General features: G+C 46.7%; 1 protein-coding gene across 4 annotated transcripts in view; it reads left to right on the top strand.

The window, feature by feature from the left end:
- The first annotated feature begins 1,533 nt into the window (after positions 1 to 1,533).
- Csnk1d (casein kinase 1 delta) overlaps positions 1,534 to 16,927 on the top strand; it is a 33,450-nt gene continuing 18,056 nt past the window's right edge. For 2 of the 4 annotated variants that reach the window (XM_021178297.2, XM_021178296.2), the window contains exons 1-2: positions 1,534 to 1,932; positions 9,584 to 9,694. In XM_021178297.2, coding sequence (XP_021033956.1) covers positions 1,857 to 1,932; positions 9,584 to 9,694 — 187 coding nt within the window. In that variant the 5' untranslated portion in view covers positions 1,534 to 1,856. The remainder of the gene's footprint in view (positions 1,933 to 9,583; positions 9,695 to 16,927) is intronic. The other 2 variants (XM_021178295.2, XM_021178294.2) reach the window with 1 other exon arrangement.

Raw genomic sequence — 16,927 nt, 5'->3', positions numbered from 1 at the left:
ACAGGACACTTGCAAATGACCTTCAAAACCCAGAGCATTGATCCTGCCTGGGGCCTCTTCCGTGCACTGCCTCCTTCTGACCAGCGAGTAAGTAAAATGCAGCAAGAACTTTGGTCACTTTATCAGCTGACTGTCCTGTATACAAGTAATAGGAAGGGCGTGCAGAGCCCTAGGCACGAAGCAGCTCACACCCTCGGCTCTCTATTCCAGACAGAGCAGTGCCCCCAGAGGGAAGACCGCTAGGCAAAGATCAGGCCCGAGGTTGGTAAGAGAGAGGTTAGGCCAGATACCAGGTTTGCTGTTTTCAGTTCTATAGGGGCTTCTCAGATGAAGTTAGGTATTGTTCATCAACAGAAAAAAAAATTATACTTGAATCCTGTCAGTAAGATTATTTTTACTAGTTTGGCCGCATCTGGCTCTGACTCCTGGACTAAAAAGCTAGGCAGTTCCCATACCCGCTGCTCAGTGACCACTGGTTTCAGTTTGCCTTCTGGTGTCTTCTATCTCTGGCTGTGTAATGCTCCCTAACCTGACTGCCAACTGTGCAGGCAGGCACTGCAGGACCACCAAAAGGAAGGGTGGTGGAGCCGGGAGACTAGGAGACATGTGCTTCTGCAGGGCTGCTGAGGTGTCGTGCAGCATGATACCCTGTGCAGATGCTAGGGGTGCTAGCTGACCAAATAGAAGCATTACACTCATCTGTGACTCTCCTGTTTCTGGCTGGGTGGGAGTGGGCCTAGTAAAAGCATCTGTTTGGAAGGTTGTCCCCTCCTGGTTAGGGTGAACCTCCTGTGTGGTAGCTCCTCCAGAGCCCCTCCCCAGTGGTCAGAACAGACAGCCAAGTCTTGGAAGCTGGCTGTCAGCCTGAACTTCAGAATTCATGTTTGTGTTTGCCAGGGGAACATGCAGATCCAATGCAGACCAGATAAAAATGTTGACTAGCTCTCCAGGCAGACGGCCTTGGAGAGCGACCAGAGTCTGGGACATACCCTCTATACCCTCAGTGAACTCAACACTGACCTTCCTGCCCACAGTGGGTCCCAGGAAGACCTCTTTTCTTCCACCCTTGGTGTGCAAGAAGCTGGCAGGCAGCAGCAGGCACGTTCTGCACCATTCAAAGCCCAGGACTGGTGATTCCAACAAAAGCTAACTTTCTACCTGTGACCTCAGAGCCAGGCCTGGACCGCCCTCTCTGCCCTTTTCCCCTAGATGTAAAGGGCCTTTCCGGGGTCTACAAAAGGAACTGCTATTCGGCTTCTCTCTGCCTGTTTAGGGGCAGGGTCGCTGTAGCCCAGGCTGTTCTCGAAATCCCAAGGGCTGGAACTACAGGCATTCCTTACCACACATGGCTTAACTTACTCGGACTTCTATTGGAGACAAATGGGAAGACCAAAGAGACCAGCTGGAGTCATCCTGCGGGAACGGTGGACACTGGGACAGAGAAACAGGCCTGGTTGCGACTGCGCAATCCATCAAGTAGCCAAGCCCCGCCCCCGAGCACGGTGGCCCCCGCCCCCTTGGGTTGCTAGGGGAAGTGACGTCACAGCGCGATGGCGGCGGCTCCTTTAGGCAGCTGAAGGGGGATTTAGGCCCGGAAGATCCGAGTCCATCCGCGGCGGGGAGAGGGCGAGCGGGGCCGGCAGGGGCCGGAGCAGCGGCGGCGGCGCTCGGACTGTCCCATCCGCCCCGTATTGAGGCGCTGAGAGCGACGGGGCGACCGGAAAGCGATGGTGAAAGCGGGGCCGTGAGGGGGGCGGAGTCGGACCGGACCCGCAGTAGCGGCAGCAGCGGCGCCGCCTCCCGGAGCGCAGACCCAGGAAGCGGCCGGGCGGGCAGTAGCGAGCCGCACCGCTGCCATGGAGCTGAGGGTCGGGAACAGGTACCGACTGGGCCGCAAGATCGGCAGCGGCTCCTTCGGAGACATCTATCTCGGTGAGGCCCGGCGCCATCGAGCGCCCGGGGGCCTTGCGGATCGGCGGGCGGGGTCCCCGGCAGGCCGAGGCCTGCGGAGAGCCGGAGTGAACGCTCGGGACGCTCGGCAACCCCGCAGGCCGAGGGCCCGGGCACCGGCCTCGGCCAGACACCAACGGCCGCTGTGCGAGCGCGGCCGGGGGGCTGGGCGCGGCGCGGCGCGGCGGGTTGGGGTGGGGTGCGGGGAAGGGCTGGAGGGACAGGCCGGGCTTGGGGACTGCAGGCCGGGGGGCAGAGCTCGGAGCGTGTCTGGGGATGGTCGGGGACCCGGGAGAGGAAGAAGGAGGCCTAGAGGCGGGGGCCAGCGGGCCTCGGTGGTGGGGTGTCAGAGGGCGTGGGAAAAGGACTGGGGGCGGGGGCCGGGGGGACAGCGGGGAGGGGGAGGGGAGAGCGGGGCAGGGGAGGGCAGCAGGCTGGGGGTGGGGCCCGGAGGGGGCAGGGCCTGGGCCGGGCGTCAGCATCCTCCCCCACCTAAGGTCACCGCAGTAAACAAAGGCCATGCTCTGCTCCGCCAAGGGTCTGGTGCTGTTCCTCAGCCCTGCAGTGGCGTCCTGGATGTTTTCATGTGTGGGGGAGAAATGTCAAAACAAGCCAGATGTAGTGTGGAGGTGGGGAGTGTCCCGGTCAGAAATGGGGGAAATGACCGGCTGATTTCTGAGGGTTCTTGGAGCAGTCTGGGCCTGCTCTTTTCCACAATGGCATCTCCACTTAGCTGACCCGCTGAAGGGATCACCCATAGCCTCCTGGCTGCCACCCTCCTCCAAAACAGGACTGAAAATGTTCCCTGTGCCTGGCCTGAAAGGCCTTGCTTTGGTTGGGGTCTTGAGGATATGTTGAGCATCTAAGTTGACTACTGGACACCCGGAAATCAACAGGAATGAAGTTTTGATGAATGCAGATGCATTCAGTGTCGAGATGTAGGCAGAATAGAGGGGAGAGAAGTGGTGTGGAAGTAAGTTCTCATGACGGCTCTCAGAACTCTCAAGGTAGACATGAGGATCCTAGACTCGGGGTTAAACTTAATGTCAGACTCAACAGTGAAAGAATATGCATGTATATATGTGTAATTAAAGGGTTGCTTAAAAGCTGATAGTTGGGGATTTTTAAATACAAACTTCCCCCTGCATTTCTTAATAGAATTATGTTATTCCAAAGCCCCTTGAGACCTTGGAGCCTTCTGTGGTGAACTTCCTGTTAGAGGTAACCATACTCTTGAGCAGTAGCCCGTCCCTGCATTTGTTTGGCTGTTGTACCTCTAGTGGAGAGTCAGGAAGAAGCTGTGCTCTGGGCCTGGCCTTCTAGCCTTCCCAAGCTTACGAACTTGCACTCTGACTCCACACAGGACCTTGATAGCCGGTGGTGTGGGATGAACAGCTGGCCCATTTGGGTAGTTCAGAAGTATTTATGGTACCTGGTTAGCATACAGGGTAAGCCTGCTATGTGCCACATGAGTGCCTTTGAATCCGAACTTCTTGCCAGAGTGGTCTGATGAGTAAAATATGCTTTAGAGATACTTAGGATTTGCTTATTTAAATATTTATAACCAAGTAGAGAGCCAGATGCCTTCTCGGCAATGTTTGGGAGTCAAAGTGCTGGGTAAATTGGAGCTGTTTGGTGTATTTATAGAACAATAGATTTTGGCAGAAGTTTAACCTCAGGATATAGGAGCTATACTGAAAACCAATCCATTAGCCACCCTTTCATGGGCATCAGAAAATAGGTATTTTGAAACTTTTTGTTCCCTGAGATCTTGCCAAAAGGTTTTGTACTTTCTGAAGATTGATTATTATAACAACCAGTTGTGCTATGGTGGTCATGTGTCATTCAGAGATAGCAGATCCAGGAGAGTGCAAGCTGTGTCTGGGGTTGCAGCTTACTTAGTTACATCTCTAGACTGTTCTGAACCCGCAGATGCATATCCTGCTCAGGGTCTTCCACAAGTGGGTGGGTGGGAGCTGGCTTAGACACAGGCTGGGCACAGCGTTTGATCACATGAGCTAACCTTTTTCAGAAAGGTTTAATTTGGTGACACCTCTGTTGTGCTCCAAGCTGGGCACTGGATCCTAGGGTTAGAGTCACTGGCTTATCTGTCTGTCATGGTGTGAGGGTTTTTTTGTTGTTGTTGTTGTTGTTTTGTTTAAGACATGGACTCACTATGTGGCCCTGGCTGGCCTCGAACTCAGAGATCTGCCTTCTGAGTGCTGTGTGCCAACATGCTAGGCCTACAGTGTGCCTTTTGTCAGGGGATTAAGCACTGCCAGTCTTTCTCTGCTTAGCTCTCAGCCCTCATTACTGTCCTTTCAAGCTACCCCTTTGGGGAACTGAACGTGAAATGAGGGATTCAGAATAAGATAGGCCAGGAAAACAGGTCTGCAGGACAGTGTGGAGACAGAACCCGAAGACAGTGGGTGGATTGGCTCACCCGTACATACTGTAGGTCAGGAGCCGTGTGAGCATGAGTGGAGATGGATCTTGAAGTCTGTGTGACATGCGTTCTGGTGCAAGTGCAGTTGAAACATTCCTAACTCTCCCACTTAGGTACTCAACATAAAGTACTTTATTCTTCCAGTGGGGTTCTCCCCGTTTTAAGCCTGGGAGTGGGGGTGTGTGTGTATATTTCATTCTGAGACATTTTTACATAGAAATATGTAAAACTGTGGTCATAAGTAATTAAACCTGTGCTTGTGCCTTCCCTGGTGGCCTGCTGAACCACCAGGCAGGAGGAAAGTCTGTAGTGGCCTGTCATGTTGTTGCTCTAAAACTACCTCTTTAGAGGGCACTGGCATCTTGCGTCTGTTTCTTGATTGCCCAGGTTTTAGAAAACTTAATCTCAGTCTTTGTCTAAGACAGCCAGATGTAGAATGTGCCGCTGCCCACATATCTGTAGGTGACCCCTGGACAGAAGCGTTTGCTTACTTGAGCAGCCTCGCTGTCCTAACTTCACCCCAGCGTGTGTTGTTTTGGAACTGATGTTTCTGACGCGTTGGGAGCCAATAGAAAGCCCTTTTGCTGGTACTGTGCCACTTGATAACTTTTGTTTTTTAATTTTATATAAATGTTTTTTTTAAAGATTTATTTATTATATGTAAGTACACTGTAGCTGTCTTCAGACACTCCAGAAGAGGGCGCCAGATCTCATTACAGATGGTTGTGAGCCACCATGTGGTTGCTGGGATTTGAACTCTGGACCTTCGGAAGAGCAGTCGGGTGCTCTTACCCACTGAGCCATCTCACCAGCCCTATATAAATGTTTTTTGTCTGCAGGCTGCATGTATGCAGTGCCCTTGGAGGCCAAAAGAGGGCATAGAAGCCCCTGGAACTGGAGTTAGAGACTGTTAATGTGCAGCCAGTGCTTTTAACTGCTGAGCCATCTCTCCAGTCCGTTCTAGATAACATTTTAAGACAGAGACTATACTCTTAAGTCAAGTTTGTTCCCAGCCCAAAGGAGGCATGGGTAACTTAAGGAAGAGTTTGCAGTGTGGGCTAGGCTGGGGTCCAAGTTGTCCCTTGTTAAGAAGTAAGTCTGTTCATTCAAACAGTGTAGGCCCAACCTACAAAGTGCAAGAGAGGCAAGACAAGCATTAGCTACCTACTGGTTTTGGCAGCTGCTTTCATCCTTATTTCTCCTCTGGAAGCAAGCAGTAAAGGCTGTGGATGTCATAGGTAAAATGGGAGTTTCTTGTCCACTGTATTAATTTGTTCCTTACCCATTCTGGTTTCTCTGCACCTCAGCTGACAGTGCAGTCAGATTTCATGATGTGCCTAAGCATCCCTTGGGAGTTAAAACTTAGTGGCATTTTCATCTGGTTTTTCTCCTCCTAACCTTGAATGGCTTCTGAACACGGGTGGTTAATGAGAGTGGTACCTCCGATCTCACAATGGCCTTCAACAGGAAGGATGTCTTGTAAGAAAATTTGTGTATGCATGTGTTCTGCCTACGTGCGTGTGTATTTACATGTGGGTACGTGTGTACATAGGGTGCACATACATGTGGAAGTCAGAAGCTGACATCTGTGGCTTCTCAGCCCCTCTCTATGTACTGAGGCAAGCTCTCTCACTTGAAACCAGAAATCCAGTCTGTGCTTCCTGCATTTGGGGGTGACAACCGGGGTGCCACACTTACCTGGCATTTAAATAGGTACTAGGAATCTAAACTCTGATCCTTGTGCTGGGGTAGTAAGTGTGTTACCTACTGTGCCAGACATCAAAGAATTAAATTTACCTGTTGTTGGGGAAAAGTCAAGGCTGACATCTGGTACCACCCAAAAAGGAACTGAATGTACAGAAAGAGTTCACATAGTTCTGACGGCTTGTGTGACTACCTTACAGGACAGATCTAGAACTGAGACAGTAATAGTGGACCCACAGCTTGATTTTTGCCTGCTTCTTGCCCTGTGTTTGAAGTTGAAGGAGGGTCCACCCTGGGCCTCACATGCCCACCATGTTTGTAGATGTCCTATATAGTCAAAACCCTAGGGCAGCTTTGAACTTCAAGTCAGTACTGAGTGATGGGGACAGGGGAGTCACTATATTCCTTTGTGTTGTTCTGCCCAATGTGACTATATAGAATAAATCTCCTTTATTTTCTTTTTTCAGTTTTTCAAAACACAGTCCTGGCTATCTTGGAACTCTCTCTGTAGTCCAGGCTGGCCTCAAACTCAAGAGATCCACCTGCCTCTGCCTCCCCAGTAAAGACATATGCCACCACTGCCCAGCTGTTTTTGTTGTTGTTGGCTTTTCTTTTTTTCTTTTGATATGTTTTGCCTGCTTACATGTTATAAGACAGGTGTTGACTATTTGTGGGTACTGGGAAATAAGTCCAGGTCTGGAAAAGCAGCCAGTACTCTCTTAACTACTGGGTCCTCTCCAGTCCAGAAAAGCTAGATCCTGATGAGAGTGACCAACATTTGGGCTTGTCACTCAGGGTTCCCTTCCTGCCCTAGACAGTGTGATGTGCTGGCTTAGGTTCATGTAACCTTTTGAACTGCTCAACCTTAGGGCTTCCAAGTAAATGTTTCTGTTCTGCATCTGAACCCCTGGTTACAGTGACATTGTTTTAGGTACTAGTGTCCCTTCTGGTAGCATTTATCAGACTTATATATGGTAGAGAACCTGGTAGTAGTGTAAGTCACTACCAGAGTTCCTAGGTCCTTCTGTGTTTGGCTCAGGAGCAGTGTAAGGTCTGGACTAGATTAGCATCTAATGGGGCTCAGGAGATGTGGCCCACTGGGCTGATAGGACAGAAATACAGGGCTACAAACCAGTGAGTCTGCATTGGCACCTGTAAGACAGACAGAACTTGGAGCTGCATAGTCTTTCTACACAGCTGACACAGTCCCTGGAGTAGGCCTTGTTCTGTCCTCTTAAGTGTATATGTTCTGTGTCCATCTGTTACTCCCCTATCAGACCTACAACCCTCTTAATAGGTCCTGCAGGCTGTGTGTGTGTGTGTGAGAGAGAGAGAGAGAGAGACAGACAGACAGTGTGACATAGTATATGGCCTTGGCTTCATGAAGAGATGTAATTCATTAGTTTATGTCATTGGCTGAATGAAAAAAAAAATGTTATTAAGAAGGGCGATAGTGGCTCACACCTTTAATCCCTGAAGAGATCTCTGAGTTCAAGGATAGCCAGAGCTACACAGAAACTTTCTTGGAGAGAGGAAAAAAAAAATGAAGGTTGGGAGGAGGGGTATGTAAGGAGAAATGGTGTCAAAAGGTGGTGTAATTCATATTATGTTTTGGAGTTGTCATTGGTCATTTGAGAGTACTGCAGGAGTGATTTGTCATGGCATGAGCTATAGGAGCCACAGAAGAATAAAGCTAGAGGCATTTCCACCTTCCGAAGGTCCTGATCTGCTAGGCTGGTTGGCCCCAACCTGTCTTGTCCCAGTGGACCTGCCAGTTGGCAAGGGTGGTATGATGTCCCAGAGAGTACTGCTTTAGGGGTTCAGGGAGTCGCTGACATAACTGGTGAAGTGAGTCACCATAGCTCCTGGCTGGCAAGTTCAGCTCAGAGTCCAGGTCCTTAAAAGTAGTCAGAGGTCATTTTTCATCTGCAGATTGATTCTAGATGACGTCATTTCTTGTGTGAGTGGATAAGCTGCCCTGCCTGTAGGCAAGAAGAATAAGATATATTGCTTCTTATTGTAGTGTTCCCGAAGATTTCTTGTGGAGTAGTAAGTGAAGTTCTTCCACCTAGATAGGTCAGTGGCAGTCCTGTTATTCTTACGGATCCGCAGCATCGGAGATTGGCTTTCGGCCCAGGTGTGGTCAGAGCAGCCAGCCATCTGACAGACCAAAATGACTTGTCTATGATTCTTGGGTGGCAGCAGACACAATTTGTTGGCTTTAGGTTGTCCCTATGCTTATGGGCCTTGCTCCACCGTCCACCTAAGTGACTCATTCCTCAGCTCCCTGTGAAACTCTGGCATACCCCTCCCATCTCAGTTAACAAAGAGATTGAGTCACGGAGAGCTAGCCAGGCTGCTCAGTCCACAGCTTCTCTACCCAGCACAGAACCTGGTCATACATGGTTGTATCAGGCTCTATTTAAAAAAAAAAAAAAAAAAAAAAAGTACAAATCTTTTTCAAATAACTACAGTCCTTGAAGTATAGAACTGCTTTCCACTTAGAAACAACCTGTGGAGGAGGAGGGCTGTGTGGAACGTTAGGTCCTGGATGTACCATGCGGAGGCAGGGAAACTCCGAAGCATCCTGGACCAGGTAGACTGAGGAACATTTATGTGGGAGCTTTTAGAGTAAAGCATGAAAGGGACGCTTACAGATAAAACCGTCTTTACCTCCAAATTCCACAGCCCTAACAGCCCTAGTTATCGTAGCATTGTCACAAATTAACAAAAACTCTGTGGCCCCAAGGGGCTGAAGGTGGCACCTGCCTTTAATCCTAGCATTTGAGAGACAGAGGTAGGTCAGTCTGAGTTCAAGGCCAGTCTGATCTACAAAAAGGAGTGGAAAGTTACCCCTTGGTTTAGTTGAGGGTCTTTGTTAAGCCTGTGGTAGTTTGTTTGGAGATGATTGCGTCCACATGAGAACCACTGGTGAGAAACTGTTGAGGTATGTGGGTAGACATCAGGCTTGTCTGGCCTGAGATCGGGAGGAGGGAGAATAGGGGAACACTCAGCTGTCCTCCTTGGGAGACTCAGGCACGCTCCAAAGGCCTATCAAACCGTCACAGAGAAGCATCCCATTGTTCTGCCTTAGTTAGCCCTGAGTGGGTAGAAGGAATGGGGCCTGCAGCTATATTGACTGGCTGGTGGGTACAGGTAAAAATGGAAGGTAGAATGCCAAAGATGTTTGCTTACATGTTTTTGAATAAAGAAAGTTTTTTGTGTGTGTTGGTCAGCCAGCAGTACCTTCTCTTAATAGGAAATACAAAGCACTATCATTTAGTCCATCTTAGGAAGCCAGTACTATAAGAGGTAGGGTGTGGTGTGGTTCAGTGGCATGATTTTGGCCATGTGCATGGGTGTTGGATTCCATCCCTAGCACTGTTCCTGCCTCACAAAGATGTAATGGATATCAAATAACCCAAAAGCTTTGGGTTATGTGGTAGATACAGAATAATATATGTAACTTTCTTTGTTTGTAAGGTACGGACATTGCTGCGGGAGAAGAAGTTGCCATCAAGCTTGAATGTGTCAAAACCAAACATCCTCAGCTCCACATTGAGAGCAAGATCTACAAAATGATGCAGGGAGGAGGTAAGGTTCATGTTCAGTTCATGTCCACTATAGCCTACAGATGATACATAGCCTACAGATACATCGCCTACAGATAGAGCAGACCTCACACCCCAGAGGAAGCAGACTTAACGGGCTTTGCTTAAGAGCTCCCTCTATTAGCTTCCCATTAAATGATAATGTCTTTGAAAGATGGATTTTGTGTAAATTTCAAAGTAAACGTGGTGCTTCTTGTCACAGCACAGTGCTTCCTGCTAGTTGGCCTCTTCTGGGTCACGTGCTTTCCTTAGAACTTGAGGGTCGTCATCTCATAAAACTCTGAAGTTTCAGTTTTCTCTTGGATAGGAGTTTTGAACATAACTTCTCTGACTCCCAGCTAAGTCACTGTTCTCAGTTCTGTAAAACTTTACTGCAAGACCTTGGAGTACTAAGTAGTTTGCCTGATGAAGCAGGAGCTCTAATTTGAGGCTTTCAAGACCCAACCCCACCTCCTAGGATAAGAGCCCGCTTGTGACAGGATTTGTATCTGAAAAACAAACAAAAAAAGCCTCTGTGGTGCTGTGATAGTTGGAGTAGGGAGGAGAGCCCCCACCTTGTGGCAGACCCGTTATTGGCCTCAGCAAGAAAAGGGAAACTGTTGGTTTGATGTTTTGTTGCCCTCCCTCAGCAAAAGCAATTTAATTCTACCTCTCCTGGAAACCAACTTTCTCTAACAAAATGTCTAAGGCAGTAGCTATATGCCATTGTGTGTCCATCTTAGTGGCCATTGGATCCCCTTAATGTCCATTGTATCCTATCCTGGGTATAGAATCAAAGGAGGCCATAGGTAGATGAACACTTCCTGGTGACATACACACATACCTTCCAAACATAGGGCTGGTACACATATGAACTCACAGAGACTGTCTATGGGCCTAATCCAGATGGGTTCCCAGCCCCAAGAGAAGAAGTAGACACAAGTGACCATCCCTAAACCAGAAGCTATTTCCAATAGAGTATCACCAGGTATACAAAACAAGCCACTCTTAAGGAAAGATGCCATGCCCAGCAGTAGATGAACAAGACAGAATGAACTCAATGGCATTTTTGAAGGTTCCTTGTTTCATAATGATTTGTTTGGACATTTTTGTTCTTTTTTCCTTTTGCTTTTTCTGTCAGATCTTTTGCTTATGTTTTATGGTTTCTGGTGTTGTGTGTTAATTGGGAGTTCTTTGTGTGTCTCTGCATCTGTATGTGTTTCATGTGCTCTTTGGTTCTTTTGTTGTTTTATCCTTTTTCATTTTGTTGGGTTTTATTTTTATCTTTATTTTCTCAAAAAGAGGTCAGTAGAGTCCCAGTCCTGTACACCTGCCCTTTGGCACCATCCTCAGTAGGACAGTCTTCGTGAGGGCATTAGCTTTTGTAACAAGTGGAGTAGAACAAAACAGCATAAGGATTAAGCTTAATGCATGAAGGGGTTATAATAAATTCTGAGAATGTGCTAGCCTAGAGTGCCTAAGGGTGATGCAGCCTGACAGTGGTCAGAAAGGAGCATAGTGGGCTCCAGAGAGGCGGGAGGTTCCAGCATCCCTGCCATGTGCAATGGTTACTGCTCTTCGTGCACTGTGTCAGTTGCCCTCCCAGGTTATGATTGGAGAATAAAGTTGTGGATAGTGCAGGGTACCTACTGCTGGGTAGCATTACTCACTGTGTGGGCCCTTAATCATTTGCCCACATCCCTTCTCTAGACGCCTGGAATCCACACAAGATTAAGAAGTGGGTGGCAGCCTTTCTTGGCCTTTGAACGTTGTTCTGGCTTTGGTCAGGTTTTACTCTTGCTGCCTACTTACTGTGTAGTCAGTCCTGCAGGTCTCTGTTTTAGGAAACACTCTGTCCAGGAAAAGGATGCACAGTTATAGCAGTTTTTGTTATCTGAGACTAAATGGAAGTTGGCAGGTAGAGGAAGGGGAGGGGGGTACATTTTGCTCAGAAACCACAAGGTATTGCTCCCTGACAAGTGTCATGTTTTTCTGTATGTAGGTGGTATGGGTCACTTTGCTGCCTTCTAAAAGGAACAAGTGCCGCTTTGGTTGTCTAGATCTTGTTTACCTTGGCTCTGGTTGTGCAAAAAAAACCAAGAAGGAAAGCATGACTGGCTGAAGTGCTGGGAGACCGTGGTGTCACGGTGTCTGATTGAGAGCTGCCGTGCTGGGCGAAAGGCCAGCTTGCAGTTCTGTGTGGTCGCTGTGCAATGGGTGCTACAGAAGGCAGGATGGTGGGCTTTGTCTAGGATACAGACTGGAACCTGGACACTCAGCCTCAGGATTATGACCCAGGCACTTCACCAGACCAAAATCCAGTCAGGAAAATAGATTAAAGGTGAGATACGAGAAATAAACTAGAATTCGGTGTTAGTGGACAGCTTGAGTAGTCACTGAGTTTTTTATCAACACCTGGTGCTGCCAGATAAGACCTGGTAGCTTGTTTTAACTGCTTGTTCCATTCCTGATATATCCAAAGTACATTAGAGCACACCCTCCTTTAGCAACTCTTCAGCAAAAAATGCTAATGAGCTCACATAGGCTTCTGGTAAACGAATGCTAACTTTGTGTTAGTGAAAATGGATCTTTGTGATAGGATCTGGGTAGGGAAGTAAGCAAAGAATTTTTCTCTTGGTTTTGTTTGATTCTTCTTTCTCTCTTTTTTGCCCTGGATGGACCAGAACTCACTTTGTAGGCCAGGCTGGTATTCTTCCCTCCCCTGCCTCCCAAGTTCTCTGATAAACCACCATGCTTGGCAGTGTTTATTTTTGTCTTTTGCTTTTTATCAAGATTTCAAATTCAGTCTTCCTACTCTGCTTCCTGAGTATTGGGGTTAATGTTGTGGGACACTGTGCCTGGCACATAATTGGTCATAAACTATTGGATATCATTGGAAAGCATGCAGCAAATAAGAGTCTTAGATATTGGAGTAAGAGATGCCTGTGACCCCGCACTCCCTTGAGGAAGTCCAGTGCTCCTTCTGAAGACCTGTGCCTGCCTAGTCCCTCTAGTTGTTCTCCTGTGGCCCTTGCTACACATTCTGTATGCCATGATTTAGGAGGTGTTTGTTGTGGAGTGCTAGGATGAAGCTCCACCCTTGCCTGTGCTAGGTCAGTACTCTCCCAATGACCTATACCCCAGCCGTGCTGCTGTTCTTTGTTGTCCTCCTACAAGAGACATAACATTCCTCGTAAATATTTGACAGGCTTAATCTTAAAATTTGCTGAAAATGTAATGAGTTTTCTTTTGAATTAATTCCGAGTACCCACATTGCCATTGAAATACTTGTGAAATCATAATGGAAAGCCCTTGCCTAGTACTTGTGTCTTCTAGTGTCTGGCCCAGTCACTTATTTTGGCATCTTAGACTCCACAAGGGTAGAGTACCCATGTTTACAACTGTGAATGGCAGTGGGGGCAGCTCATTCATTCCCGAGTCCCAGCATAGACCATAGTCAGGGTTTTCTCTTTAAATCACTGGCAGCACTTCCCAAGCATAGGTCTACTTTGGATTCTGAATCTTTTTTTTTTTTTTTTGGATTCTGAATCTTGCTAGTATGAGATTCCTGTTGCGGGAAGGGTCTTCATTCTGCATTAGCAGGAGCCTTCTCATTGGTTTTATAGTTACCTTCTTCCTAGGCGTCACCAGTAGTTAGTTTCTGGTACTTTGCTGAGGGTAAAGTAAACCGCAGATGAGAGAGACTCTGCATCTTTTCCAGCCAGGGAATCTGTGAGCTTAGGAATCCTTTACAAATGACAGTATTTTATCCAGTCACCGATGCCATGGAGTAACAAAACTATTGTTCCCCATTGAAAAGGAAGGTGGTGCCATCTATCACATATACTACCAGCCATGACACACACCCCCTAAAGAGCAGTTTGATGTTATGTAATGCAGTCATAGTCCTGGAACTTGTTTGCGTATGATAGAATCTCCTAGAATAAACATAGAAAAAAAATTAGAAGTTTATTTAGCTTAAGATCAAAATGCCGTCAGTAGGGCTGGGAAGTTAGCTCAGTGGGTTGAAATAGGAAGGTGGAAACGGGAAAATCACCCAGAAGCTCACGGGCCTGATAGATCTGCTGGAGTGCACAGTCCAGCAGCAGAAACCAAGAGAGACTGTCTCAAACAAATTCCTAAAAAGATGTCTTCTGACCTTTATGTACACAATGTGGCACAAACATGTACACATATACATACAGATTAAACATTTAAAATATGGTCAGTTTAATTCAACAAAACTACTTGCAAAATGTAATTTAAAAATATCACTTATGGTAGCATATACCTCAAATATTATCACAAAATGTTGTTTTTAAAATACCCTTTATAGCCAGATGGTAGTGGCACACACCTTAGATCCCAGTGCCTGGGAGGCAGGGGCAGCTGGATCTCTACAGATCAAGTTCCAGGACAGCCAGGGCTGTTAACATGGAAACCTTGTCTCAAACAACAACAACAATAACAAGACATTTACAGTAACAAAATAGGAAGCACATGGGGTGTTCAGGAACAAATTCTCAGATGGACAAGTTAACTGTACTCAGTGCAGAAAGTTAAAGGCTCAGTGTTAGTTTAGTTCTCTTATAGTTTTAATGTTAAGTGAAATTCCAGTCAAAACTTACTTCTCTCCCCCACTTCTTTTTGAGTCAGGGTCTTTCTGTATTTTTAAAAAAAAACAGTATGTATGTGTTTGCCTTCCTGTATGTGTGTGTGTGCATCATATGAGTGCTGCTGCCTTCGGAAGTCAGTGTTGAATCCCCTGGAACTGGAATTAGATGTGCATAATTATGAGCCACTGTGTGAATGCTAGGAATCAAATCTGTGTCTTCTGCAAGAGCAACCAAGGGCTCCTAACTGCTGAGTCTTCCCTCTAGCTATGTACATACACACACACACACACACACATACATTTTGGTTATATTGTTATCCTTCCCATCTCCCTAACAACCCAACTTCATATTTTTCTCTTTCAAAGAACAAAAACACAGGGGAAACTTTAATAAGGGAAATAAGACAAAACCCAACAAAACAAAAAGCACATAGAGGAAAAAGTTGTAGCCTTTTGTTGTTGTTGGCTAGTTTTCTGGACATGTGGCCTGTCCTTGGAGAGAGTGGTTGATACACAAACCCAGTGACACTGAATTGGAGAGAACTGGTTTCGACTTTCCCTGCAAGTATCAATTGCAAGTAGCTCCTTGGATAGGGATGGACTTCATGTCTGCTTACCTTCTCGGTGTTGGGGTTGCATGTGATTTGAACCTGTGTAGATCCTGTCCAGTGGCTCTTAGAGAACAGGATCGCTAGACTTTAGAGAGGAAAGTGAAAAGCCAAGATTAACGACAGTGCTCATGAAGAAGAGCCAACAGTTGCCTGAACATTTCACTACTTGCTGCAGAACTGTGAAGATTAAAGTTGTGTGATTGTGGACAGGGCCTGGTCCCAAGCTTTCACAGTGTACTTCCACATGAGAGATGTCCGGACTACTCGCAGTGGCCAGTTCTAGGACTGGAGCAGGAACTTGGACCATGTGGGGACACGTAAAAAGGCATGCCTCCTGGCCAGCTCTGAGACAGTTAGGGCTTAAAAACAAATGACAGCAGTGTATTAGTGCACATTGGAGAGAGAATAACAGCTGTTAGGTCCACGGTAAGACCTGCTGTAAATAAAGCTGTGGTTTTCTTCAGAGAAGACTGCATCTAAGCAGTAGTAGCTCCCAGAGCTATTAGTGAGACTGTGTGGATAAGGGCCTCTCCTGACACTCTTGCCCTCTTAGAAGGAGCTCTTTGCAGGGCGGCTGAGAAGGGAACACCACCTGTCTGGGCAGTTTGTTGTGCACTAATGTCATAATCTCCATGTTCTCAACACCTGTCTCCATTAAGCTGAGTGTGGATCTGTTTTCAGATGTCTGCTTGCTTCACTTTGTCCTTTCCATGATGGTGTGAGCCTACTGAGCAGTGCATAGTGCGCTCCAGTTGACTTTTGCTCTGCTTTAGCCATTTCTTCTACAGACTTTGGAGTTCATTGGTCTTTACAATGTTTAATCTGCTTGGTTGTTTTTTTTTTTTTTTGTTTTTCCAGCTTAGAGTTTTCTTTTTTTATTGTTAGATTGTGTGTGTGTGTCTTAACTTTCTTGACATGGAATTTAGTTCTGTTTAATAAGAACGTTTTCTTTTGCATTATTGTGTTTTAATCTGAGTCTCTCACATGCTAGGCAACCCCTCTACTACTGAGGTTTGTCCCTATCACTTTTTTGTTTTTATTTTGAAACATGATTTCAATAAGTTACCCAGGCTGGTCTAGAACTCATTCTGTAGTCCTAACAAGCTTTGAACTTGTGATCTTCTTGCCTCAGTTTCCTGAGTAGCTGGAATGAGAGCCCCTTGGCATATATTTCATTCTAATTTTTAAGGCCCTTCTCTTCCCGTTGTAACATGTGGGCCCGTTTCTCCATGCTTTTACAACATATCTCCCAACTTTTGATGCCAACGTTGAGATCTTACCCCTGTGTATTGGGTATTTCTGTCATACACATTCTTTCTGGGCTAAAGTCAAGTTACATTGGTCTTTTTAGTTATGTCTTTTATGGTGACACTTGGGCATGTGGTGCGGGGGTTGTTCAGGCATCAGCAGCATCTTTCTGAGCACCATCTTACTTCTCTTGAGTTACATTAGTACTGGAGTGAATTGAGTCTCTTATTGTAGCACTGCTAGAAGCAAAAGTGACTTCTGTGCGTAAACACTTGTTACTGTTAAGACAAAGTCTCAGTATATAGTGTTGCACTTTGACACTTTTATAGGGTAATAATGGGATCTAGGGTTAGGAATAATTTCATAGAGAAAAAAATGCTAAAAGGACACAGGACAGGCATGTCCATGTCGCACTTGAGAGACAGCAGAAGAATCTAACTCCAGCCCAGACTGGATATGTTAGTAAGACCATATCTCAAGAAGAAAAAAATGCTGACATTATTATTCACCACAAGAAGATACTTGCCTCACACAAAACCACAAAATCGTTTTTCTGAACCTGCAATAAATAGGAAGGTTGTATCATTATAGAAAAAATACTGTCAAGAAATGCTCGAGCATTTCAGAGAAGATAACAGGTGTGGTTGTTCTCTTCATAAAAGACACATCCTGAGGTCAAAGGTTCATTTCCCACTCTAGGTACAAGTAGGGAATTGACAGTTCTGAGCAGGAGCAGGGCCTTGCTCCTGCTGCCCCATGTCAG

This window comes from Mus caroli, chromosome 11 (genome assembly GCF_900094665.2).
Source record: "Mus caroli chromosome 11, CAROLI_EIJ_v1.1, whole genome shotgun sequence".
In the NCBI taxonomy this organism is placed as follows: Eukaryota; Metazoa; Chordata; class Mammalia; order Rodentia; family Muridae; genus Mus; species Mus caroli.
This window is presented reverse-complemented; position numbering and strand designations above follow the sequence as displayed.